At 52.5% G+C, this 27,755-nt stretch overlaps 1 protein-coding gene across 4 annotated transcripts in view; it reads left to right on the forward strand.

Annotated features, from left to right (window-relative positions):
• The first annotated feature begins 6,559 nt into the window (after positions 1-6,559).
• The window catches only part of PLXNA2 (plexin A2), a 165,362-nt gene continuing 144,166 nt past the window's right edge, over positions 6,560-27,755 (forward strand). For 2 of the 4 annotated variants that reach the window (XM_027659689.1, XM_027659690.1), the window contains exons 1-3: positions 6,560-6,669; positions 20,284-21,538; positions 22,264-22,446. In XM_027659689.1, the coding sequence (XP_027515490.1) occupies positions 20,351-21,538; positions 22,264-22,446 (1,371 nt within the window). In that variant the 5' untranslated portion in view covers positions 6,560-6,669; positions 20,284-20,350. Of the gene's footprint in view, positions 6,670-18,949; positions 18,989-20,283; positions 21,539-22,263; positions 22,447-27,755 lie in introns of those variants that run through there. The other 2 variants (XM_027659685.1, XM_027659686.1) reach the window with 2 other exon arrangements.

The raw sequence follows: 27,755 nt of genomic DNA on the forward strand, positions 1-27,755 counted from the left end.
GGAGGCACCACTCGCCGGTCCTGGCGGTGCTCGGAGGCACCACTCGCCGGTCCTGGCGGTGCTCGGAGGCACCACTCGCCGGTCCTGGCGGTGCTCGGAGGCACCACTCGCCGGTCCCGGCGGTGCCCGGGGAGATGCGCGGGGGTGATGGGGGGTACCCGGCGCTGCCTGCGGAAGGGATGGAGGAACCCCTCCGACCTCCCCATTCCCGGGAATCCACCTCCCGCTCCCTCCCCGGGCTGCTCTACGTGCGCACACGCGTTACACACAGCGATGTATCTCCTCGTTAATTCTGCGGCCGTTTGGTATCGCTCAGTCACGGTCTGGGGCGGCCAGTGCACCGCGATAAACTCATCTCCATAAAAAAGTTCCTGTGGGGAAGGAGGGACTTTTTTGAAAAACACTTCTGAATCTTGGGGGAAAAGAAATTAAATCCCCATTAAAACTTTCCTAAATCCCCTCAAAACCCTTTTTTGGGGAGGCGAAGAGGGGAGAGATGGCGAATGCACTTGTGCGCCCTCGAGGGAATTCCCAACTCCTGGGTGATGGTCCGAGTGTCCCCATTCCCGGAGCCGTGGATGGGTGTCTGTGACAGCTGTGGCTGCTCTGTGTGACTTGTCCTCCCTGGTTGTGACCTCCGTTTAACCTGGCACGGTCAGGCATTCCCGGCTTTGTCTCCATTCAAGCTATGGCCAATACTCGCACGTTCCTGGAGGTGAAGTGAGTGATGTTCAATTAATCTGTGTTCTGAGGGGTATCAGAAAGTCAATAGGTGAATATTTAGTGAGGTGAATAGTAAGTGATAGAGGGGGAAAAAACCCTGTGCATCTGTGACCAGCGGTTCAGGCTTGGAGGCGAGAGAATGTGAAGTTAGCAGAGTGCCATGATGTAAAACCCAGAGCTGACAGGGTTCCCGTTATTTGCTGAGCACTTGATGCTTCGCTGGTGGCTGGAATGTGTTTAATAGATCTCAGCTGACTTGGGGACATGGTCTTACCTCTCCTGCCCTGGATGGCTTCATTGATAACGGTGTCTCAAAGTTAAATCAAATGACCTACTTTACAGCTGAGGGACAGATGCCTCAGAAGAAATCTGTGCCATCGCCAGAGCAGATGTTTGGCTTTTTACCTTTAACACAGAGGTGTTAGATCCTTTAAAATTCAGTGGGTTATGGGTTTTTTTGGTCTTTATTGCTGTCCTTTTGCCATTTGCTGTCACTTTGAGGACCCTCAAAGCTTAAATGTGATATTTTGGGGTGGTGCAGGAAACAGATAAAATAGCTTTGATTTGAGAAACTTGGTGCGAGCAGTGAGTAAAGTGAACATACAATGTCTGCTGTGAAATGGCTTATCTAGCAAACCAGTCATCTCTCCCAACTCTTCTGACCATATCCACAGCTCTTGTTGCAGGAAGATGAAGTAACCCAATTTACTCCTCAGTGGTTTTATGGTGGTGTTTGATGTAATTAATTGTGGGGTTTCCTTTTGGCTTATACCAAGTGTGTGTGGTAGAAACAGGTAACAGATGCTGCATCAGATCTGCACATAATCCACCAATATGATGGAAACAGCTTTCCCCGTGCTCTTACCGTGCTCTATCTTGTTCTTTGCATTAACCCAGAGCTTCCCCTGCTCGCCAGCAGAAGGGAACTTCAGCTGGATGCAAAAAGGAACATGCAGATCCAGGCTGGTGCGGGAGCCTGGAGAAGGGGCGAGTGCTCCTGCCCTGTGCTCTTTAACTCTCTTCAGCAAATTGCATTAGTGTGTGACAAATTGGCTCGCAAAGCAGCTAAATGGAAATGACATTTGGAGCAGTTTGCTGTGCAGACCCTGTGGTGTCTCGGGGAAACATGTGATTTGCAGAATCTTCCCGGCATCTCCAATTTAACCGTCGCTACGAGGCTTTCCAGAACTTACTTTGGGAACTCCTGTTGCAGCTAAATGTGGGAGTCTAGAGCATGTCTTGGAACCGTTGCCCAAAAGCTAGGGCAGATGTAGGTGCAGACTGTCTCAATGCTGTAGGCAGCTCCTGTGAAGAGCTGAACCAGGAAAGAAAGCAAAAGCTGATATTTAGAAATTGCGTGGGGCGCGCGGTGAGAAGCTTAAGGTGGGAAGCTGGGCTGGCTCTTGGGTGCCAACACAAGGCTCTCCTGTGGGAGCAGAGGTACCGTGGTTCAGCTGAGGTGGATTTGTGGCTCTCAGAGGAGCGGACGGCGCCGTATCCAGCAGGAAAGCGCACACCTGCCTCTCCCATCCCGCCTCTCCGAGCGCATCCGCGGCCGTTTGAACGCGGCGGCGATCGAGCTGCTTTAATTGGCCCCTCTGCAGCTTGAACAATAAATATGTAATGGGGGAGAGTTGCCCCCCTGTTCCACACGGCGTTGGGGCTGTCATTTTTTGATGGGGAAGCATGTGCTCTCCTCTCTCCTCGTCCCCACACGCTCGGGCTCCGCTCCCGCCCGTCTCTTATGGGCGCGTGAAAACCGCACTCCCCCATCTGCGTTTGGCATCCTTAAAAGGAGACAAAAAAAAAAGGGGGGGGGGGAAAGATGAACCTGAGCAGGCAGTGCTCCTGAGACAGGCCCCTTCACATTTCTAAACACTCTTGATTATTCAGCTAATCTTTATTTCATGGGCCTGTTACAAGAAACACAAACGGGGGAGAAAGTAGAAGGCGGTGACACATTTAAAATACACAAGAAAAGTGCTGGCAGGAATATAATCGCTCTTCTTCCAGCGATATGAAATATTTATGGGCCTAAGTTGTGGCAAGATTCTCTGCCTCCCCTCCCACCTAACTCTGAAATGTTTTTCCCGGTAAACAGGAGCTGGGGGGCACTGGTGGTGCTGCCAGCAGAGCGCTGTTTTCCCCCAGCTGGCCGGGCACGGCGTCCGTCTGTCCATCCCTGTGGAAGGGGAAGGGAGGGGAGGAGTGGAGTGTGCTGGCCAAGCTGCCCGGCTCGTACGGGAGCAGAGCGTTGTGTTACAGTCTGTTAACTCGAAATAATTCAGCAGCGTCCCCTCGGCGAGCTGTGAAAAGCCCCCTTTGAGGTGCCCGTGTTGTGCAGGAGCCCGTTCTCCCCCAGGGCGTTCTGCTATTAATTCATTAGATCTGAGGGTTTTTCTCTCTCGTCCCCCCCTCTTTTCTCTTCCTCCCCCCCTCCCTTGCAATTCAAACAGTGATGAATGGACAAAAATCCCTCAAGGGAAACATTTTTTCACTTAGTTACAAAGATTTCATGGCTAATTAGAGTAAATGTGGTTTTTAGAGTGTTAATCTCTTAACCAGCTTGGCTGGGAGGCCACCGCCACAACAGCAAAGGGGAGGGCAGGGGGAACCAAGGGGGAAAAGGTGCTTCCAAGTTCTTCCTGGGACGCTGGTGGCTGCGGACGCTGGTGACTGGATCTGATGTGTCTGGATCACCGGGAGCATCCCGTGCTGACCTCCTTAGCTCTGCCAGTTGGGTGCCCACCTCACTCCCCGGGCACTGGGCTGGGTGATACTCGAAGGCATTTTGGTCTGAGGAGGCCAGGAGCTCTTTGTGTGCACAAGTGGTGCAGCGGGAGCCTCCGGGATGAAAGGCAAAGCGGGAACAAAAGCAGAATTGAGGGCAGCGTGCTGTCCTTGGGCGGCAGAGGCGGCCGCCCGGGGCTTGTGTTCAGAGTCTTTCTCTGCAGTGAAAATATATGTATTTACTGGGTGGTTTTAGTGCCAGGAAGGGAAATGGGCTGCGGGTGCCTCGGGCTGGCTGTGTCACAGGGTGGCCACTGCACCTCCAGCCCTCGTGTGCTTGGAGTGCCCAGGCTCGCTGGTGACACACGCGGGCCAGGGGACGTGTTACTGCCCAAGTTTTGCTGTTGGAAGTCGTCCCCTCTGCTGCTGTGAAGGGGATTTATCCTTGATGTCTGCTGTCGTGTTCCTCTCTCCTCCGGTTCTTCTCACCCCGGCGTCCACCTTTCCAGCCCGGTTTTGGCTTCACCCCGAATGGCTCTGGAAAATGGGGTGAGTACTTTGTGAGCCGGCTCTCCCTGGCAGCCCACCCTGAGCCCCACAGCCGGCACAGAGACAGCTGGGGGGGATATGGGAGTGGGATGTGGGCTTGAAATTCCTCCTCATCCCACTAGAGGGGATCCTCTGGATCCAACTGAAAAACGAACGCAAACCCAGCAACTGGCAGAGCTGCGCTGAGCCGCAGCCTCTGGGTGACGGCAGGACGGGGTACAGGGGCTGGAATTCCGACCCGCAGCTTTGCTGAACACAGCACTGGAGGGGGGACAGGAGGATTTTGGTGCTTTTCAGACATTCCCGGCCAAGGCAGGCTGGCTGTAGCTGCCTCTCCCTGCTCCTTGTCCGTGTGGCTCATGGCTCCTCTGCCCACTGTGTGTGAACCCAAACTGGGAGCTGCTCAGGTGGGGGTGAGGCTGCTCTAGAAGGACTTTACCAAGAAAGCACAAGTTTCCCAAACACACGAGTGCAACATATGTCAGTGATGTACCTTAATCTCCTGCGTGGTTCTGAGTGGGAATTGTGATCCATCTGTGTGTCTCGGAGGGGCTGAGTGATGCCTTCAGCCCCAGGCTGGGTACCAGGGTGCTGGCTGCTGCCTGGCAGGGGCTGCCAGGGAAAGGGTGCTGGGAAAGAGGTGCCCTCCCCTGCTTGTCGGAGAGAACCCATCTCATGTTTCTCTCCGTAATCGCAGCTTCTGTTTGGGTGAAACCGAACTGGGAGGTGGCGATGGGGGGGAATGAAAAGCCAGATAAATGTACTGCATTATGAAAATTTAATCCTGCTTTGCCTGGGCTAAAATTACGTTCAGAGCAGGAGATAAAAGGCATCAGAATCACGTCGTAAAAAAGCCCAGATGATCTCCAAAGGCAGAGCGATAGTGAGCCCGGGAGAGCCCTGCCAGCCAGAGCCCCCTGTGCCAGGGTGGCAGCCAGTGCTGCTCCTCCCTGCCTGGCACTGGCAGAGGGACCCTGAGCCTGCCCTGGGACCAGCCCTGCCACTGTCCAGGCTGGCAGCTCTGTGTGAGTGGCACACTCGGTTCCATCTCACCACTTGCTGAAGGAGAAGAAACAGAGGTCCCCTGTGAAAGTTCTGTTATCCAGCTGATGCCATGTCAGCCCTCTGCACCGTGTCCCGTGTCTCCTGTGAGCTCCTGAAAATCACAGTGCACAAGGATGACCCCTCTGTGCCGTGGGCTCCTGCCTGGCTGGGGATCTCCCAAAGCCCAGGAGACCTGGAGAGAGTCTTCAGAGCTCCTGCCCACTCCAACCATTCCCTCTGCCCCTCTGATAGGGAGGGAAGAGCCTAGAGCCCTGTGCAGTTTTTGGGGTCTGAGTGTCCAGTGGAGGATCCTGCCCCAGCCAGGCCCCGGCTCTCCAGAGCAACTGCATGTTGAGCTTGGTGTTCCAGCGGCTTCCCAGGCAGGAATATCCCTCACAACCCTTTTCCTGCTCCAGCACCGTTTCCCCACTCCATAAAAGTGAAAGGTGATGTCTGAGTAAATATTACAGTGACCTCTCACCTCGTCTCCTCCCGCTGCCGCCGCTGTTCCTGCTCAGGGCTCATTCCCGGAGCCGCCGGCTGAGCTGGGGTTGTGCCGCTGAGGAGGGGGCTTGGAGCTGGGCTGGGGGCACGGTGGGGGCTCAGTGCTGGAGCAGGAGCCTGGCACCTCAGGGCTGGGAGTGGCACGGGAAGGGCAGGCTCCTTCCTGGCTGCCTCGAGCGCGGTAAGTGGATGCTGGATCAGCGGTCGGTCGGGAGCAGTGGGAGCGGTGGGAGCTCTCCCAGCGGGTGCCAGTGCCGTGTAACGCTGCACTCGTGCTCACAGCCCAACCACCAGCTCTGGTGGGAGCACAGGGAGGTGCTGCTCTAGGTGGTGCTGCTCTGGCAGAAGCCTTTGTTGGAACTTACACCAGGGAGAATCCGTGTGAGCAGGAGACTGTTCGGAGGAGCGGGCACAGGCAGGAAGAGCTGCATCCGCCTCTGTGTGACCTGGAGGGCTCTCCAAGAGCTGCACCAGTGGCTCCCACCTGTCGTGGCCTCCACTCGGGGCTTAGTGCCGGGATGTGTGTGGGGAAGCCCCCTGGGATGCACAGACAACTCTTGTTCCATTTTCCTACTGAAGGGATGGTTGATGTTGGAGCGATAGCCCTTGGGGAGGCCATTCCTGGTGTATATCAGGGCAGGTTAAAGGAAACAGCTTATTTAGCTTTCAACTCCCATCTGGCTCTTAGCAGCGTTTGCAGAACAGCAGCTCGGTGTCAGGCTCCAGACCCCCTCTTTCCCTGTCCTGTGTCTCGGGAAGCCCTCACAGCACTTGGGGGAAAACAGGAAAGCTGTGGGACAGCGCTGGGCTGCCGGCCCTGCCGCCCGTGACGCGCGCCGGGAAGGAAGCGGATCCACCACGACCGGTCCTGGAGCCGCCGTCACACCCTGACTCAGCGTGGAAGAAGTTCCTCGTGTTATTTCCAGGCTCAGGAGAGCCTGGGAACAAATGCCTCCCCGGGGGGATTTATGTGTGGTTCTTCTTCCGCAGCGGTTTCGTGTCAGCGGGTGAGAGCTCGGAGCGATCCCTCGTGTACTGGAGGAAACGGGGTGTCCACACTGGAGGTGTGCAAGGGTGTTCCTGCTTTGGTTGGTTAACCTGGGAATGAGCTTCCAAAAAGTGAGTTTGCGCTCCAGGTTTTTGGAATTTATGCTTAAATAATACTTCAGAGTGAGGCTTTGAGTTCTGTCGATTCGCTTCTCGATTTCTGGGCTTTCAGGGTTTGCCTCGTCAAGGTTTTCTTGTGAGTCCAAAGTGGCTGTTTATCCCCTCAGAGTGGGAAGCTGAGATTCTGGGCATCAGAAGTGGTGTGGTGACTGTGTGTGTGCTGGTAACAGGGTTAAAACCTCCACAGTCACCTTACTGAAATGGGCCATGTCCCACTTCTGGGAGGGTATTCCCAAAGCAGCAGATCCCAGCGGGCTGGGTGCTTGCTCAGGTAGCCAAATATGAGGGATTCACATGTGGCCAGTTGGTGTGAAGGGCTTTGTTCCCCGTGGCTGGGTAGATTTATTGGTGTCAGAGCAGAGAAATGGTAAGTTGGCTGCTTAACAGGGATGTTACAGTTCAACTCCATAAAACACGCCGGCTGTCTCCTTTACTCATTCATTTGCCAAGTCCCCAAAAAGTCACAGTGACAGGAGCAGAGGATGGAGCACTGCCCTCATGATCATATTTCCTGCCTTTGCTGGTTTATGTCACAGCCTGTAATGTTATTTAAACAACAACAGAAAAAAGCCTGTGAATTTCCTTTTGATTTTTAATGGAAGTGCAAAGAGGTGGGGAGGATAAGGGAGCGTGCCTGGAGGCTTCCTAACTGGCTCAAGTATTTTTATGCTTAAAATTTGCCATCTTGTGGGTTTTAAATCTGCACCAAAGCTAAAACATAGAATCCCAGCATGGTTTGGGTTGAAAGGTCCCATCCCTGGAAGTGTCCAAGGCCAGGCTGGACAGGGCTTGGAGCCACCTGGGCTAGTGGAAGGTGTCCCTGCCCATGGCAGGGGGATGGGAAGTGGATGATCTTTAAGGTCCCTTTCAACCCAAACCATTCTGGAATTGTGTGATAAATCTGGAGCAAACAAATTGACAGTAAGAGCTTTTCCAAGTTAACCTTGGAGTGAGAAATGCTTCTGTGCTTGCCTTAAACCTTCTATTAATTCTGACTGTTGCTGTCTGCCCCTCTGTATTTCCAAACCAATCTAACATTGCAGAGGCATCATCCACTGTGTTGGAGAAGCTGGAAGGGCCAGGTGGACAAACATCCACAGTATTTTGTTTGGCTGAGAGATGCTGCAGCAGCCAGAGGGTCACTGCAGGCTCTCCTCTCCTAGTTGGAAAGTTTTCCCTGCAGTTCTCAGGGAGTTAATTGTGGCAGCCCTGCTCTGATCACTGCCCTGGTGTGTTTGGCTCCACTGAAGAGCCTCCTGGAGCAGGAATTCAAGACCCGTTCAGCAGTGACAGGTTTAGGCTGTCTTTAAAAATCTCATAGCAACCAAGGAGCACGGGCAAACACTCCAGAGTTCACTGGAAAAAAAGAGGCAGGAGCCCCTTTTGCTTGTCCTCTGGGATATAATAAGGTGTTGGTACAAGTGCTTGTGTAACTCAGCTTTTCAAGGCATAAATTGTGTGACAGGGGCGAGTCGGGTCCATCGGTTCCACCGAATGGATCCTCTGAAGTCGAGGTGGCCACAGCTTGTCTTGGGCTGAGCTGAGGAGTGCTCAGAACGAATTCCCAGAAAGAGACAAAAGCAGAGGCTCTTTTAAGGACTTCCAAGGATGTTGTATAACTTGTTCGGAAAAAAATAAATAAATGAGGCCAGCCCAGGGTGCTGAGTCACTGGGAGGTTTAACCTCAGGAGTGACGGGTTGGGTGGGATTGGACTGGCTTTGCAGGGGGAGTTTTTGACTCCTGAGTGTGAATTCAGCGATATGTGTTGGGTTTTTAACCATTCACTTCCTCACAGACTTGCACCAAATGGGCTCTTTGTCAATCCTGTTGCTGAGATGAGATTTGTTTTATTTATAATAAAGGTGTGAGTCCTGTTGGCACAGGGCTTTGGGCAGCTCTTCCCTACCTGCACCTGCTCTGACACCTTTCAGTCTGCAAAGCTGCAAACCAAACAATTTTGACTTAATTTCCTTCTCCCCCCAAGATCTGAAAAAAAACCCACCCAGCACTTTTGTCACCGACAGCGCAAATTTTAACATGAGAAAAAGCAAAATATTGCCTCATTTGTTCATCCCTGAGAATTCCTGTTTCATTCTCTGCAAATTCCCATTATAAACATGACACTCGGGCAAATTATCTGCTTTAGCCATCTTGTTGCTGAGGAGGATATCATATTAATTTCCTTGTAATTTAATTTTTTTCTCATATATGTGGGATCCTTTGGTTAACAGTCTTACAAATCTTAATGTAAGTCACTTGGGCTTTGCTTCTGGCATCTAAAAAGACAATGGAAGTGGCACTGAAGTGATCTTGGATTTTCCAGGATCACCAGTTTTCCCCAGAGCTGCATGGAAACTCAGATTTGGGAGCTGCTTTTTGGCCAAGCACCTCAACCGTGTTGTTCTGGTGGAAGTTCTGCAGCTCCTGGGACCACAGGTAGCTCAAATCGTTGAGTTTTGGCTTTGTCCCCACAACCCTTATGAGCTTTATAGGAATGTTTTGGGCATCTGGAAACCCAGTTTGTGGTTGTAAAGGGGGCTGTTGTAAAAACTGAACCAGCTGGAAGTGTTTTCATGCCCTGCACTCGTTCCCAGTGGTGGGATTTCAGAGCAAACTCCTTTGGGGCTGCAGCTTTCTTTGGGTTTGCCAAAGGAGTCCTGCAACAAATTCAGCTGTAGCTTCTCTCCCTCTGAGATCCTCTGTGTGTTTTAGGGAGCCAAGGAGATTTCCCTGTCAGTTCTTATCCCCCCCATCCCCTCAGTGGTGCATCCAGGCAGAGTGAGGAGGTGCTCTTGGTCTGGGAGGGCTCACAAGTGCTGTCCCACACCCGGGCTCTGCAGTGCCCTCAGGATTTGGGGGTGTCTGGGATGGAGATCACTGCCCTGCTCAGGGACCAGGGCCAGGGTGAGACAGTGTTGAATTAAAGGGTGTGTGAGGAGCTCTCCAGGCAGCCAGGCTCGCTGCATTCCTGTGAAATATGGCCTTCCAAGCCCTTGAAGGATTTATTGTTTTCCGGGCACTGCTGGATCCAGTCCGATAGGCTGGATATAGGAAGGAAATGACTCAGTTGCTCTCCAGACAAGTGCAGCTTTGAAATTCAAAGAGGCAGGAGACAGCTGAGAGGCTCCAACTCATTCCCATCACGAGTTGGGCCCCTGTGTGTCCGTTACTCCCTGTGCCTGGACTCCTGGTGGGACGGGACAGGGGTGGGAGGGAGAAGGCTCAGACAGGCAGTGATCATGATGCCTCAGAACCCTCTGGCATGAGGATGCCGTGGGAGAGCAGGTGACAGAGTGAAGGTGGGGTCCATCAGAGGGTTGAGGCCAGTGGTGGTGGTGGGAGCAGCTGTGAGCTCCGTGCTGACCATGGCCAATGGATTGCCACGCCGGGGGCACGGCGTGGGACAGAGCCTGCAGCAGCAACAGCTTCCAAGTTGTTTTGTTTTTTATGGCGAGTTCCCCACCCCCACAGGGTGCAGAATGAGCCTGGTGAGGAGTTTGGGTGCTCCAGCTCCCGTGACTCCTTTCCTCTCACCCGTGTTGTCCAGAGCTGGCCCCGCTGTCCTGCTGCTTGTGCTCTGCTCTGAGCTATCCAGGGACTTGTGAAGCTGCTGATTTTGCAAGACAAGCCCAGGCTTTCAGGATGTCTTATCCATCAAAGTGTGCAGCCCCTCTTTAGCCTCGTAACTTCTGGCTGATGTCAGATGTGGACGTAAGCAGATGCTTTCTCCATCTTATTATCAGCTTGGTTGGAGAGAGAGAAGTTTCTCAATGACAGAGATCCTTAGCAATGAAACAAGAGTTAGTGTTAAAAATAAAGAAAACAAGACAGCTTGTTTCATCTAAACAGAAGGGTTATTAAACAGGCTTGAATTAATCAGTGAACTGCCAGAGCTCTGAAATTGAAAAGCAGGGCAGAGGAGCAGGGAGCAGATGAGTGGGAAAGAGCCACTTTCTCAAGTAGACATTGATGTCCAAAGGCTGCAGGAGAGGGGATGATGTTCAGCTGATGCTGGGACAGAGGTGAGATGGCTCCAGGCTTTGGGGGTCCTTGGCTGGACCTCAGAACACGAGGCTGGGGGCACCTGGCTGCCAGCACTGGTAGCCCCCTGGTCCTTGTGCCCAGGTGGGATCCTGCCTGCAGGCAGCTGCTGTCCCTGCGGCCACGAGCTCTGGCTGGGATGGTCACTTGTGCCTGGTGAAGCAAGCTGGGCAGGGAGGAAGCTGCTTTACACTTCCCACGGTTCAGGCATCTCAAAACACTGCCAGAAGCTGCATCAAGCCCCCCCAGTGATGCCTTTAGAAGGGCAACAGCCCTGGGTGAAGAGGCTTCGAGAGGTAAAGGCGCTTCCTTTGTGTGGCTGACGAAGCTGGTGGTGAGGGCAGTTCCCAGCACACTCCTCCACCAAGACAGGCCTGACAAGGGCTGGTTAATGGTCCCTGAAGGGTTCTCCAGTGCTGTGTGGCCCCTCTCCTGCATCAACCTGTCTGCTTCGGTTTTCCTGTTAATTTAAGGGCTTTTGTGTCGTGTTCTGCATTTCCAAATCTTTGCCATCCCACGGTGGTACCTGGATGATAATTCCTCCTGCGTTTGTGGTGGGGATGCCAGGGAATGGTAGTGACTGGCAGCTGGAATCTGAGGTGGAGCAGCGAGCTGGTGCTGGGCTGAGAGCAGGGATGAACCTCTCCCTTTGTGTGTTCCTCCACTTCTTACCCCGACAACTCCTGCCCTGTTTTGGTGCTGTGCCACCCCTGCCCTCCCAGTGTGAGGGGGGATAGCACCATCCTGGCCTGGCACGGAGCACCATCACCAGGGAACTCCTCTCAAACACGCACGAGGGTTGGAGGCAGTGGCATGTTCTGAAGGATTTCAGCACTGCTGGCTGAGCAAAATCTGCAGCTGCACAGTTGGGGATTCGGCATCTCAGAACCTAATTTTAACAAATGTACAATTTCCTGGTTTACTTAGGTAACAGCACTGTGGCTACTGTGTAAATACATCTGGCTGCCGTAGGGAGTGTTGGGGATAACGAACACCACTCGCTGTACGGGGCTGGCACAGCCAAAGGATTTCTGTTTCAGGGTTTCTGTTTAATGGAGTGGCTGGGGACCCATTTAATTTGAAGCTGGGGTTCTTCCCTTGCCTGTGGTGCACTTGGAGTGAGGCCAGGAGAAGCTGCTGCTTATTTTTCTCCTCCAGTTCGGTGGCCGCTCTGTGATCCTCCCTTGTGCTGCACTGTAATATTCTCTTGTAATAAACTGCAGCTGGATGTCACCTGGGGAGAGAGTGCTGGGCTGAGGCTCTGGAGATAAAACTCCTTGCTTTGCCACTGGGACCTTTTGACTAGCCTTGGGCAAATCATTTAATCGTTTAATCTGCTTGCACCTAAGGTCACCATCCATTAAATTCCGTTTTGTTGGGAATAAAGTCCATGAATAATCAAATGCTGTTCAGGTGCACCAGTGGAGAGGTGGATGAGCCTCAGTCCATCAGGACTCGGGTAAGAAACTAGGAAAAGCACTTTCTGAGGCAACATGCTGACCTAGATTGCCTGGAGGGGCTGTGGGCTCTGTTTCTGGGGGTCCTTAAGGATAGTTTAGAGAAACATCACTTGAATGATGGTTTTAACAGCTGGTCCTTGCAGCAGGAGGCTGGATTAGAGACTCACAACTTTCTGGCCACAAACTTTTATGACTGAACGTTATCCAGAGCCAGTGACCTGTTTACACAGGTTTGGCTGAACCTGAGCCTTCCCAAAACTCGAACGAGCCAGCCATGAAACCTCAGAAGTGTTAAATTTTCCCTTTGTGTCATACTTCAAGGCAACCAGGAAAATAAGGGGCTGTTCTGCTCCGTGCTCCAGTGTGTCATGTTGTCACCAGCCTTGAGTCTGTCCTCAGGGACTGCCTGCTGAATAAAGTCCTCTTTTCCCAGCACCTCTCTTGATGCAAAGTAATTTATAAGCTATTTCACAGCAGTTGTACTCGAAGCTCAATAGCTGCCAGCTGTGGTTTCTCAGATAGCAGGTGTCAAGTGTCAGCACAGGGAAAGAAAAAGGTGTCTAATTTCTGGTGTCCGAGGTTGATGATGAATTTTTGTGGCCGCCTTTTGGGGTTGGTGGGTTAAAGGACTGCAGCTGTAATGCACAGCTGGGGGTGAGCCACGCTGGAGCCACAGCTGTGGTCCTGCTTTAGATTTGCCAGAGGAGCTCCCTTGGAGATGGGAATGAGCTTGGCAGCTTTAAGGAAATGCCTCTTGCTGTGGGGCAGGGGTGTTCCAGCATCCTTGGGGGGCAGGGGCAGCCGTGCCTGTGTGTGCTTGTCCTTGCTCAGGGGGAGCAGCCCTGCTCTGCTCAACAGTCCCTGAGGTCACTTGGTTTGCTCAGCTGGGACAAGAGGAGCCTGAGGTCAAACCTCAGCAGGGTCTGCAGCTTCCTCACGAGGGACAGCACCAGACCCAAAGGAACATCTGGAGCTGTGTCAGGGAGGATCGGGTTGGATCTCAGGAAAAGGTTCTTCCTCCAGAGGGTGCTTGGGCACTGACCAGGCTCCCCAGGGCAGTGGGCACGGCCCCAAGGCTGCCAGAGCTCCAGGAGTGTTTGGACAACACTCTCAGGGACAGGGTGGGATTTTGGGGTATCCTGTGCAGGGCCAGGAGTTGGGTGACACTTTTGGGTCCCTTTTAATTCAGGATATTCTGTGATCAAAGAGTTTGAGTAGAGATACACCAAGATACGCCAAACCAGTGCCTTACTCACCCTTTGCTAATGCAGCTTATTTCTGGGAACTTCCTTTCGGGTTTTTTCATGGATGGAACATCTGAGTGCCTCATGTATGGAAGGATTACACTCATTTCACAGGTGGAACAACTGAGGCTGAGTAACATGACTTGTCCAGGCTTGTTAAGCCAGTCTGGGACAAAGCCAAGAGTAACCTCAGGGCAGGGTGCTGTGTTTTGCCCTCCAAGCTGCAGTTGCAAAGATGGGGCTCACAGCAGGTCCCTCCCTGGGGTTTTCTGTTTCTCTGGACCTGCTGGAATGTGTGTGCACAAGAAGGAGATGGATTTGCACAGTGTGCACTGTATAAACAATATCTGAGGTCTGGACAACATGAACAAATTCTGTGCCTAATTCAGGCAATGCTGTTTGTTATCAGGGAAATGCCTTTTCGTGGCTGGGTTCTGTTCTTCCCCTCCTCTTCCTTGTCCCAGGCCTGGAGGAAGCAATAATCACAATACTGTATTTTGCCCTCTTAACTCCTTCTCAGAAAGGCTGTGAAATACCAGCCCTGTGAATAAGCAGCTCCGGGGAAGTGGGAACGCAGCTCCCGGCGCGGTTCCTGCCCGTGGCTGCCAGCACAGCAGGGACAGGCAGCACCCAGGGTGAGGCATGGGGGTGGATTTTGGTCCAGAAGAAGGGGTCAGGGTTTCAGGTTATGCCTTAGGAAAAGCTCAGTATTCATGATTCCTGTGGTTCAGTAACCTCTGGAGGAACCTCGGGCCTGACTGCAGGCACCTCGCTGGTGATTTACAACTTACTCTTATTCTAGTTAGAGTCAAAATATTTAAAAAAAAAAAAAGGAAAATAAGAGGTGGTAGGAGCCCTCCTCGTTGCTTTGTATTGCACAACTGTAATTATTCACATCAAGCTGGTGATAACTTCAGTTGGTGTCAGACTCTGCTCTGGTTGGTGTCTGGCTGGTGAAAGCTGTTGGGGTTTAGAAGGATGAGCTCCAAGGCTCCCCCACAGCCCTGCTCCAGGATGGCTGGGGAAATCCTCTGCTTGGGGCATGGAAGTGCCAAGGCTTCTCTTCCTGGAGAAGGAGGTGAAGACCCTGAGAGCCAGGAAGGGAGTTGTGTGAGTGGGTGTGCAGGTTTCTGCTGGGTAAGGGGGAATTTGGCAGCTCAGAGAGTGCCTGCCTGTGGTGGCTTGGCCAAGGAGGCAGGACTGAGGATCCAGACTTGTGATCAGGCTGGGAACATCCCAGAGCTTGGAGAATCCTCGATCAGACACTTTGGCTCAGAGCTTTTGTCTAATTAAGCCCAAACCATATTAATTATTGCAAGGTCTTCCTCTATAGCTGACAAAGATGTCCTGAATATCACTCCTCCAAAGAGCATAAATCACTGCAGCAGCTTTAAAGATTGGAAAGGTTTCACAGGGAAATTCCCAGGGGGCTTCAGGAGGGATGAGGACCCAGCAGGTTTATTCTCACTTGCTACAAAGAAATGTCCAAACTCGTGGCTTTTTTTCCCCCTCATTCCCATTGGCAGCTACGATATGGAGCCAACACACAGAGAAAGGGTCAGGCTGGTGCAAGGGTGAGCTTGTTCCAAACGGTTTGTTCTTGTCTTTTGGTTTATATAGTGCAACCTGCCCTTTTGGTGACCCTTCTGATAATTCTGGGGGGTTTCTGACAGCCTGCTGACCTGCAGGGGAGGTCAGTGCGTGAGCCAGCCGCTCTCCCCCGCTCCCAGCAATGAATCTTATCCGACTATAAAAAGCAAAAAAGGGCAGAATCCACCTCCAGCTTAGAAAGCAATCACGGGTCTCCTGCCCCCCCGCCCCGTCCCTGCAGGCTGTGTTATTCTTCAGGAGGGTTTATTCAGTGAGACAACTCCCCCAGGCCCTGTGTCCTTAGGAGAAAAGCCAGAGCGGGTTTTATCGCTCCCCCTCTGCGGGTGGTTGGGGACCTTGGTGGCCTCTGGGCTGGGGACAGTGAAGGGACAGCTTGGGAAAAGCACATGGCACCGGGATGCTGGGGCTGGGAGGGTGGAGGTGAGGATGTGGGGGGGTCAGTGCAGATTCTGGGGTCACTGAGGGCACTTTGTGCTTTGCTGTGTCCTGGAGGTGCCTGGGCTGGAGGAGCTGGCTCCTCCAGAGGGGATGGAGCATCCCAGGAGTGCAGGACCTGATGGAACAGAGGCAACCAGTGAGGGCACAGTGGTGCTGTGCATAAATCACTGCTCACGAGACCAACCCTGCCCCGAAAGAAAAGACCCCGTCACCACCAAGCAAACACAGCTGCTGCACTGGTGACATCAAAATTGGTCCTCTGATCAGTCATTTTCCACAAGAGATTCTCTTTTTGGTTTTGCTTTAATTTTTCCTTTTTTTTTTTCCCTGTGGGTTTTTGTTTTTTGGGTGTTTTTTTTTTTGTTTTGTTTTTTTTTTTTTGGTGTGCACAAAATGCCACTAATGACAAACTGTGGTGCCCGTGAGTGAGTGACAGCTGAAATAAGAGAAATGACTAATCGTGCCTCCCAAAGCCCTGTCACATGGAGATTAAATGAGCCCTTTTTTCTTCCCCCCTCAATGAGAATCATGGGCATTTGAATAATAATATTATAGTCTCCATTAAGATGACAGTGGGGGAAAAAATCGGCTCAGACCTGTGATTATTCCTTCAATCTAATAATTATTTAAATACCAGATAACTCCTTTCAGCCTAATTGAGGCCTTTCAGCTGCTTGGGTTTATATTGTGTCCCTGAATTTACTCTCGCTTTCACCTTGCGTTACTAATAGCTTCAGATTGCATTTAAGGCTGTGTTTTAAACTGTCTTCCAGGAAAAAAAAAAAAGGCAGAAAAATAAAAATTAATGATCAAATAGTATTTAAGGATCAGAGTTAAAATGGCCCACTCTCCTGTTTCCCTGGTGTTTAACTCCCCAGGTGTTTGGCCATCCCCAAACTCCTCCATACAGGGAATCACAGAATGGATTGGAAGGGACCTTAAAGAGCATCCAGTTCCATTCCCCTGCCATGGGAAGGGACACCTTCCCCTAGCCCAGGTTGCTCCAAGCCCCGTCCAACCTGGCCTTGGACACTTCCAGGGATGGGGCAGCCACAGCTTCTCTGAGCAACCTGTGCCAGGGCCTTTCCATCCCCACAGGGATGAATTTCTTCCTGATATCTGATCTAAACCTTTTGTGCAGAGGGTTCCTCTCGGTGGTTGATGTCTGTGTGGCTGAGCACTGCTCAATCCTGCCCCCACAAGTCACCCTCCAGCCCTGGGGGAGTGGGAGCTGCAGGAGCTGCCCCTGGGGGTTACACGGATCCAGGGATGGCTCATGGTTCCCAGTGCACTCGGGTAGGATGTCAGCTCGTGGCTGTGCTCTGTCATGTTCAGATAATGTTTGAAAGCACAGATTCTTCTTCCTGGATGATCTCTCTTGCCGTTGGCAGTGACTGTTCACGAATACCCTGCAAAACCTTCACTGTAAGGCACAGCATAGAAGTTGGGCTTCAGCTGACAGCTCTGCTGCACAGCAGCTCCATTTGTACTGTGTCTGGATGGAAACATTGCTGGAAAAGATATAAAACTGCCATGGTCAAAGTGAAGAGCTGCCGTTGTCCCATATGTACAGATGCACACGAAATGTGATTATCTAAATGTGTTCATTTCTAGCTGGCACTGTTGTTTTTTTTCCCTTTGCAGTGGAACAACTTTTTAAAAAATTGGAAAATGCTGAGCAGGAAGACTGTGGGTGCTGAGCTTTACAGCAGAGCCTCCCTGTTCTCTGCAGGATCTCTCAGGACTTCCCTTGAACCAGAGGCCTCTGCCTGCAGAGGACCATGTCCCAGCACTTGCCTGAGGCACCGTGGTGGTCCAGGCTTCTTGTGTGTTGTTTTGGAGGTGCTCAGCCACCGACCTTGTGTGCTGGTCTGAGGGTGCTCTGCCACTGGCTTGGACACTCTGTGGCACTCCTGTGTCTGCAGGTTTTGTGCCACCTTTCCTGGACACCTCTGGAACTCTCCCATGGTGCAGATTTCCCTGTGTGTTTACCAGAAGTCACCCTGTTGCTGACTGGCATTTCCCTGCCAGTGCCACACGTGGATTTCTCCCTGTCTTGGGCTGCCCTGCCACGTTATCCAAGAGCAAAGCCGCTCTGAGATCCCTGTGCCCCACAATCAGATTGTCGGTGCCCACCATGGCTCACCAGCATCCCTGGTGTGGGCAGATTCCTCTGAGCAGATCCTTGTGATTTGTTCCATTTCCAAAGATTCAGGATTCAGAGAATAGTTTGGGGGAAGTTCACACAGAAATTTAACGGGAAGAGCCGGGAGGTCCCCCCGGTGCTGCCGTGGCACGTCAGGGAGCAGCTGTTTTCTGCCACAATCATCCAAACAGCACGAAGGATCCGGCAGGGTCCATGTCCTCCCCAGGAGAGAGAAACTGCCTCAGCCCAAGGTGGGAATTAAGAGACTGGCAACGAGGAGCAGCCGGGGAAATGTGTCCCTGAGCAGAATGAGAAAGCCATTACCGCTCTCGTTCTCCTGTCTTGTCAGTGCCACGGAGACGTGCAGCCCAGGGACAGAGCTCCTTTGTCACCTCTCAGGAACACCCGGCTCCGGCTCCTGGCAGTGACAAGCCTAAAGAGCGGCTGTTCGGTGACATGAGCTCATGAGCTCAGTGTGGGCTTTCAGCAGCCCTGAATTATTTTAAACACCCACAGAGCGGGGGTGCCCGCAGGCGAGGGCAGCTGAGCACGGGCTGGGCAAGGGCATGTTGGCACCCAGGGCAGGGCATGGGGGCAGAGCTGCAGGGAGCAGGTTTATCCCCCTGGGTGGGCTGGGGGCTTGGGTGGTTGTGGTGGGAGGTGACAGGACTTCAGTGCAGAGAGGGCAGGTGGAACAGTGGCTTATCTTCAGCCTCTTCCCAGCGCTGGTGTCCCCCTGGGGAATGTCTCTCCCCAGGGTAGGCTGAAATGCTTCTTTTCATTGTCCAGCCTGGAGCACGTAAGGAATGCATAATTTGGGGTAAAGGAGAACCTTGTGGTGGTTTTCTGAGTCCATGCAGTCAGACAGACCTGTGGTCAGCTTGAGCAAGCTGACCTAGTGGAAGGTGTCCCTGCTCATGGCAGGGGGTGGAACAAGGTGAGCTTTAAGGTAATTTCCAACCCAACCCACTGCATGATGACGATGGTGGAGATGAGCAAGGTTGAGGTCAAGCCAGGTATATAAGTTACAGTCAGGTCTGGACATGATAACAAGAATAAGACACGATCCAGTGACCTTCAGGCACATTTGTGGTGACAAGGAGGGTACAGAGAATGTTCTCTAAACCCTTGCATGGTGCCCAGCTCAGAGTGTTGTTCTGGTGGTCCCCGGGCTCCTCTGAGCTGGGTCTCTCCTCTGTGCAGGGTACTGGGCTGTCATTGCTTCCAGCTGCTTTGTGGGAGCCCAAGGTGGGGCTGGAAGTCTGGTGGCTGAGGTGGGAACCAAGCCAAGACCTCCTGTGGGGGGTGGTCCGAGCCGGACCCACCTTAGGTGAGGCACACGTGGAAATGCAGGGATTGGGATCATCTTTGACGTCCGTATTTTTGCAAAGGGGAGTCTGCCCGCTCAGCAGACTGGTGACGAGGTGGAGAGGGGAAGAGGGTTACAAGGGTCTTCTCCAGCAGCTCCTGTGTCTGCCTGGGCGCGTGCTGAGCGGAAGGGCGGGTGGAGAGCTCTGATGTAAACATGCCTCACGCTGCCGGAGTGTCTCCGAGGCGAGCACATGCTTCCTAAGGAAATTCCAGCCTGGTGATTCCTAATTCAGCCTGGCAGCTGCCTGTGCAAGCCCAGAGGATGGGGGTAGGGATCAGCAGGGCTCTAGCGATCCCTCAGGCCCCAATGAAGTCTAAGTCCTTTGGCAGCACCCACGAAAACAAAACAAGAACCAAACCTGACTGGTTTTGTGCCTCATTTCAACATGGATTTTGGGCAGAGGTTTCCAGCTCAAGACTTACCTCGTCTATATGGTTGAAAACACATCAGTTAGAGGAGACTCTGTGCCTGACTGTTCTCCACAGAGCTATCAGGAAAGGGCATATGGATAATTTGATTGGCATTGGGTGTTCTGGACCCAGAGTCCAAGCTGTCTCTTTGTGCAGCTTTTAGGCATCTCCTGCAAGTTTTGTTAGAGCAGGAAATTTGTCTCCCAGACTGGTAGTCTCTCCCCTACACATGGTGCTGCTTGTGGCTGATCTAACCACATGCTCCCACCTCGGTGGCAGCTGCTTTTTGGCACCTTTGTGAGAGCTGGGAGAAGTTTCTGCCTGAAAAGCACCTGCTTGAGGCACTTCTGGCTCTGGGATGGAGGGGGGATGCTGGTGCCTTTGGTGTGTGTGTGCTCAATGAACTTGGCTGCATGAAACTTCTTCCTCAGTTTTCCAAGTTAAATCAGAGAGGGTTTAAAGGTAGAAAACACCTCTTATTTCCTCTGTTGCTTCCAACAACACACCCTGCAGGAGACATCCTTTTAGCCAAGATTGCAGATGGATGGTTGGGTGTGTGAGCTGCGGGCTTTGTCTCGGGCTGAAGCTGATTATCCCCTCCCATGGCTGTTATAAACAGCTAAACCACACAACAAATTAACATGCAGAGGCTGCACCAAGTGGCAAAACGTCAAGCCTGAACTGCTCACCAGTAAGTTGGGAGACCTGCTTAATTCTTGTTGAGCTCAGAGACACCCTCACTTTATCTCAAGGACTGTGTAATTAGAAAGCCTCCTTTGAATTTTATCTGCAGGGCACACTGGATCTAATCCTTTGCTCTGCCTGCTTCTTTTCTTTCCTCAGAACCATGTGAGGGACGTTGCCGGGGCTCAGGACACGCAAGGGGAACACGGAGTTTGCCTTTCCCAGGATGGATCAGAGGAGGAACTGGCCTCGGGCACTGGACTCTGATGGCTGGTCAGTGGCTTTGCTCTGTCTCTTCCTGGCATCGCTCTCCCGAAACGTGTCCAGCAATGCCTTGTTCAGCACTTTCCACTCCGAGAACCGGGACTGGACGTTCAACCACCTGACTGTGCACCAAGGCACTGGCGCAGTCTACGTTGGGGCTATCAACAGGGTTTACAAGCTCTCGGGTAACCTGACCATTTTGGTGGCTCACAAAACCGGTCCCGAGGAGGACAACAAATCCTGCTACCCACCCCTCATCGTCCAGCCGTGCAGCGAGATCCTCACCCTCACCAACAACGTCAACAAGCTGCTCATCATCGACTACTCGGAGAACCGGCTGCTGGCCTGTGGCAGCCTCTACCAGGGGGTCTGCAAGCTGCTGCGCCTCGACGACCTCTTCATCCTGGTGGAGCCCTCCCACAAGAAGGAGCACTACCTCTCCAGCGTCAACAAGACGGGCACCATGTACGGCGTGATCGTGCGCTCGGAGGGCGAGGACGGGAAGCTCTTCATCGGCACGGCCGTGGATGGGAAGCAGGATTATTTCCCCACCCTCTCCAGCCGCAAGCTGCCCCGGGACCCGGAGTCGTCGGCGATGCTGGATTATGAGCTCCACAGCGACTTTGTCTCGTCCCTCATCAAAATCCCCTCAGACACCCTGGCCCTCGTTTCGCACTTTGACATCTTCTACATCTACGGCTTCGCCAGCGGCAACTTTGTGTATTTTCTGACTGTGCAGCCGGAGACCCCCGAGGGTGTCTCCATCAACTCCGCCAGCGACCTCTTTTACACCTCCCGCATCGTCCGGCTCTGCAAGGACGACCCCAAGTTCCACTCCTACGTGTCTCTGCCCTTCGGCTGCGTCAAGGGGGACACGGAGTACCGCCTGCTGCAGGCAGCGTACCTCTCCAAGCCAGGGGACGTGCTGGCCAGGTCCCTCAACATCACTGCCCAGGAGGACGTCCTCTTTGCCATCTTCTCCAAGGGGCAGAAGCAGTACCACCAGCCGCCCGACGACTCCGCGCTCTGCGTCTTCCCCATCCGTGCAGTCAACGCCCAGATCAAGGACCGCCTGCAGTCCTGCTACCAGGGGGAGGGCAACCTGGAGCTCAACTGGCTGCTGGGGAAGGATGTCCAGTGCACTAAAGCGGTAAGGATGCTCTGGATGTTGGCCGTGGTGGCCCTCAAGAGCTGGGATCAACCCCTGGCCCTATGGAATATGAGCTTGCTTGGGGTGGTTCAGCCTGGAGAAGAGTAGGCTCAGGGGAGACATCATCACTCTCTAGAACTACCTGACAGGAGGGGGGAGCCAGGTGGGGGTTGGTCTCTTTTCCCAGGCAACTATCAGTAAGACAAGAGGGCTCCGTCTTAAGCTGTGCCAGGGGAGGTTTAGATTGAATATCAGGAAGAATTTCTTTCCAGAGAGGGTGATCAGCCGTTGGAATGGGCTGCCCAGGGAAGTGGTGGATTTTCCGTCCCTGGAGGTTTTTAAGCTGAGACTGGATGTGGCATCAGTGCCATGGGCTGGGAACCACGGCGGGGTTGGATTGAGGGCTGGACTTGATGATCTTGGAAGTCTTTTCCAACCTGCCTGATTCCATGATTCTATGAATAGGATAAATTTTTCTGTGCCTCAGTTTCCCCAAATGCAGAACAGCTGTAGTGCTCTTCCCCTTCAGCCCGTGTTCTTATCAGGCAGTTGGAGATGACAGTGAAAGGAAGGGATGGCAAAGGGAAGGGAAGAAGCCACTGGGGAAATTGGCTGAGGCTGGCAGGGAGTGGCACTGCGGGCTCCACTCCACGTGACCCTGAGTGTGTGGGGCTGCCCCATGCTCTGCTTCACTCACAACCACCCCAAAAACCTTGTCTTTCCAGCCAGTCCCCATCGATGACAACTTCTGTGGGCTCGACATCAACCAGCCCCTGGGGGGCTCGACGCCGGTGGACGGGGTGACGCTCTTCACCTCCAGCCGCGACAGGATGACGTCTGTGGCCTCCTACGTCTACAACGGCTACAGCGTGGTGTTCGTGGGCACCAAGAGTGGCAAGCTGAAGAAGGTAAGCTCGTGTCCATGGCTTCAGAGAGACAGGATCTGTTCCTCCTCTCTCTCAGGGGACTCTGATGTGTGTTGCTGTTGCTGTGTCTCGCAGGCGTTTCCCAGCGCGAAGCCGGGAGTCAGTGAGAAGCAGGAATTGCAGGGTTTGGGTCACCAAGAGCCTTGTTGGTGAGGCAGAGTTCATCCCTCAGCCCTGTTAGCACAGAGGGGTGTTGCTGTGTTTTGTGTTGAAGTGCCAAGGTTTGGGAAAGGTGCTGCAGGATGGTCCTGGGAAAGGGATGAAACGAGGCCACGCAGTTCCCGTGGCTCTGTGGCGTTCCAGCTCAAGAGCATGTCCTGGCATGGGCTGAGGGCACCTTCCTGCCCTTCCAGCCAGTGAGTTCCCTCAGCAGCAGCAGGGTAATGGGGGTCTGAGCCCCAGCCAGCTCCTCATGCACTGCCTGCCTGGGTGTGACATGTTGCTTGTCTGGGATTTTTGGGTTTTATCATTCGGTGACCTGTGGTGTGTGTTTGTGGGGCTGATGCTGAAATTACCAGGGCAATAATGGGCCAGTCTGGTTAGGGAAAAGTGAGGAGCTGCCTTGGAATTTCAGTGAACCTCAGCACCTGTATCCAAGGTCTTGGATCATTCCCCCTCTTTGACACACCGATGGAAATCTTGCAGTGGTTTTGAGTTGTTTGCCAGCAATCCTTCTGCAACTTGTGTAGAAGACTGTGAGTTAGAAAGATTTTGGTGATGGCAGAATTGCTGATGGTGGCAGGATGTTTGGCCATGGAGAGATAGGAATGGGTTAACTTGGCTGCTTTTGGAACCAACCCTCAGGGCAAAGTCCTACTGCTTCCCTCTGCCTCTTACCTCCTGCTCTTCCCCCTGACAGTTGGATGATTGATCAGTCCTGGAAGATAACACTCCTTACCCTCTTCATCAAGAGCACTGGTGCTGCTTGCCCAGGGCAAAGAGATGCTTGTACTGGTTCCCTGCCCCAGCAAAGAGGTCTGGGGGGGCTCAGTTGAGAGTCACAGAATGGTTTGAGTTGGGAGGAAACTTTAAGCTCTCCTCATTCCAACCCCCTGCCATGGGCAGGGACACTTTCCGCTAGATCAGGTTTCTCCAAGCCCTGTCCAACTTGACCTTGAATGAATTTTAGGATTTCAAAGTCCAACTGGGATTTCCCTGCTTCTGAGTCATAAAATCATAGGATATTCTGACTTGGAAGGGACCAGGAGTTCCATATTTAAAAGGGGTGTGGAATTGGCTTTGGGGTGTGAGCAGAGGTGTGTGAGACCCTGGTTGGTCTTTAGGGCTGGAATCCAGCTCATCAGTGTGTGCACAAGTCTGATCCAGCTCCAGCAAATCCAGCCTTGGAGATGCTGCTCTGGAAAGCTGAGATCCTTCAAATTAACCTCAGCTATAAATGACAGCATTGGGTGAACCTGCTAAATGCAGACCCTGCTTCTTCATACCAGGGAAAGAGTTAACAAATGTAATCAACAGCAGGCTGTTAATTTTTTGTGTCCTTAAGCAGCAGGGAATTTCTTCCTCATCTATCCAGGAAGATCCAAGGACAGGCAGATACTACACTTGAATGTCTGCATCATTTTAATTACATCAGCTCATTAATATTCATTCAGCACTTTACAAGTGCTGAGTAGTAGTAAATTAGGTGCCTCCCTGGTGCCTCTGGAGTGTCAGTGGGGCAATTCTGAACGTGGGGGAGAGGGGGTTTGTAAGCAGAGCCCCTCACTTCCCTGCTCCCCCTGCCGTGGCACAGGGGAGAGCCAGGATTTTTTTAGCTAAATGGATGGAAGAGGAGCCCTCAGCACATCACAAATGCACATGCCAAGCTCTGAGCCAGCCAGGCAGCCTGATGCTCGCTGTTTGCAGGGTTTTTTTGGGGGGGAGAGGGAAGTTGCCTCATTTAGAGGCAGTAAAAGCAAACAGCCTGTGCCTGCACACGAGGTATTCACAGTCCTGTTCCATGAATTATGTAGGATTACAGAAGAAGCACTGTCTTCAGCAGAGTTTAATTCCTCGTGCTAGTCTACACAGAACACCTTTTTGATGCAGAATTAATCTATTCATGCTTCACTGTCCACTCTTCACCTGGAATCCTTCACCTGGTGGAAGAAAATAGGTCGATCTCTGGAGTAAATTCACTCCAGACATTCCCTGCAGCCAGGCTTTCGTGGCATCTGCCCTTATTTCCCACGTAGCAGAGCTGCCTGCAGCTGAGGGCATCCCTGCCCCCCGTTGTTAACTGGGACAGTCACAGTCCTGTCCTCCCAGCTCTGGGGCTGAGGATGTTGTTTTTCTCTAACTCTGGTTGTCCTGTCTACAATTTTAGTAAATCTCTCCTCGTTTGACATGTGGGATTATCTTTTGCACGGCCCAGGAGGGGCCAGGTGAAGCGTGGGAAGCAGCTTTGCACTGAACTGTGGGGCCCGTGGGGCTCTCGCTGCAGAGGAGGCATTTGCAGACCTGGTGGGAAGTTGACAAGTTGTCTCCAGTTTTTGTGCCTGTTCCAAGACCAGACATGTCTTGATGTCAGCAAGTGCTCAGGATGCTCAGGACTGTTTCCATATCTCTCCTCTCCCATCTGTGAAATGAGGATGGTAAAAATGTACACACCTCTGTAAGTGCCAGAGATCTGTGGATAGACATCTCATCCACCTGATCTCCTTCATATCCTCCCCCACTGCATATCTGCCCACACAATTAATGTCTGAGAGCTACATCACACCTATTCCCTCACCCACAGCTGCTGATTTCCTTTGGAAACAAGCTGGTCCTCAGTCTGGGGTTTCAGAGAAGACACTTTTGTGTAGCTGGAATGAAGTCAGGGGAGCCAGCTCTGAAATCTTTCAAATTTGCCTGTGCTTCCCCAGTGAGAATTCCTTACTGAAAGCGCTGTGTTATCTCACTGATGTCCTTCAGCCATTAGTTATTCACCCAACTGCTCCTGCCACAGTCCCTGGGAGAGCAGCAGCTGCTGCTTCAGCCTCTCTCCTCCAAAGGAGTGCAATGCTGAAGGTCCCTGAGCCCCAGATATCCCTACCTGCACTCTGCTACAGCCCCACGCTGTCCAGCTCGACCTTTTTTCCTGTTTCCTGGGTACGTTTGAAGCCTCTCCCTCCTCCTCCCAGTATCCAGCACTGGCTGGGGTGTGAAGGAAGTTCTCTGTCTGCTGGGAAGTTGTACAGAGCCCTGTGGCAGGGCTGGCAGCTTTCCCAGCCTGAACTCACCTCTTGCTTTGCTGGTTTTGGAGCCCTGCAGGGTCCAGTCGATGTTGGCAGCCCAGGCAGGTCCCGTGGGGTCTGTGGGATCAGCAGGGCTGCATCAGAGGGGGGTATTGGTACCAAAGCTGTGACAAATAAATTGATAATATCAGATAAATCAGTGAACTTGGCATCGTCTCTGCAGGGGAGCAGAGCATTTGCTGGGGTCAGGGTTTGTGTTTGGGTGGAGGGTGTGCTTGTACCTGCTGTGGCTGATCCACACTGGTCAGCTGCTCCTCATGCAACTGGTGGTTCTGGTTTGTGCTTTGCCTGTCCCTGGTTACTGTTGAAGGGAGAAGGATGAATCAGTGGATCTGTTCTCCGTTAAAACTCGGTGCTGGAGGAGTTTTCCTGCTCTGCCACCCCACCTGCCTCTTATTGCAGCCCACCTGTACATGGTGAGGGCTCAGGGGGACTTGTGGGTCTCTCAGTGCACATCCTGTACAAAATGTCTGCACCCCCAGAACACCCCACACGTGCTCCTGCTGTTTTGGGGAACCACTGCTCCCCAGCAGCTTTATCCAAGTGGGGGAAAAGCAAAATGTGCTGATGGTGCTGTGACCTGCTGGGTAAAGCCCAGGGAGGTGGGATGCAGTTCTCCCTAGAGCTCTCCTCTCAGAGCATCTCCTGGCTCTGGGAGGGGATCATGTTAGAGACATTACCATTCAGAATTGAGGATTCCACCAATAAAACAATTTTCATCCAGCAAAATTAAAAGGGACATTAATGCAACGGTTAACAGCAACTAAGTGCTGGGGGCAGATGTGTCAGCTTGCTTGTTCTGTTTATGGGCTTCATACAATTCCATCAATATTGATGTGTGATGCCTTTGATTTTGACACTAATCATTGCTATGAATTAAATTTGCAGCCATATAATTAGGCCTGCTATTAATAGGGCCTCAAGCTAAGCACTGCTGTGCTAGTTGTCTTTTTCCTGATGGAAAATGGTATCCACAGAACTCAGTTAATGTGGTTTGCCTGGTAGATGCTGAGACTGATGTGAAAATTACACTTGCTGTGTTTAGAGGGGCTCCTCTGAAAGGCAGATGCATGGAGAGGGTCCAGCTTGGAGGTTCCCCAAGAACTGTGCAGGAGTTGCCTTCAAACTTCCCAGCAGTTTGCTGCTCTTAAGATCCATAGTGAGAGAGAGAAGGATTGCAGGGAGAAAAGAGTAACCCTCAGTTTGAAGGGCTGCTGTTGCCTTGTTTCCATTTCATCTCATCTCTCCTTCCTCATGCAAATCTTCCCATTTCTTCCTCCTACCCAGTGCTGTCTCAGCCCTCTGTCCCTGTGTGTGCCTGCTTTCATCTCATCAGGCTCTGGGATGGCAGCAAAGCTCACCACTGAAAATCAATCTTGTGTTTCATCCCGAGAGGTCTGTTTCTTATTAGATCTAATAAATCAGTGAAGTGCCCTTCATTCAGCTTGTCGACAGAGGACAATGTTTGTGATCAAGAATAAATAAATGTCTCTTCTGTGTCTGACAACGCCGGCTGGGTGTTGTTTGCTGTTGTTTTGCCATCGTGCTGTTCGTGCTGGCTGTGGGAAATGTGCAGTTCCTGCTGCCCTGCCTACCCTCACATGAGCTGGGGATGCTCCTGGGTGGTACCTGTGAGGGAAGAGCAGGAACAGTGACGCTGTACCCGGTTCTCACCCAGCAGTGAGTTGCTCAGTGGTGATAAAGATTTAATCTGGGAGATGCCGGAGGTGTGAGGCACTGGCTGGGCAAACTTCAGTGCTCCAGGCCAGAGCCTGGTTGTTTCGGGTGCCCTGAGGTGAAGGAGAGCATTTGCATCTCAAATCACACCTGGATAAATGAGCATCAGACACTGTTCTGAACCCCTGTAACACCCTGTCCCCACAGCAGCTACACTGGAACGTGGCTCCAATCCATCCCAGCAGGGAAGGTCACCCCCAAAGAGCTGCAGGAGAAGTGCTACAGAGAAGTGCTGTGACTCATTTTCACGATGGAATCACACTCCTGTTCACCTGCTGAACCCCTGGCTGTGTGGTGCAATGTCTGTCCTTGCTC

Source organism: Corapipo altera, unplaced genomic scaffold (assembly GCF_003945725.1).
Source record: "Corapipo altera isolate COAL_440 unplaced genomic scaffold, ASM394572v1 77b, whole genome shotgun sequence".
Lineage (NCBI taxonomy): Eukaryota > Metazoa > Chordata > Aves > Passeriformes > Pipridae > Corapipo > Corapipo altera.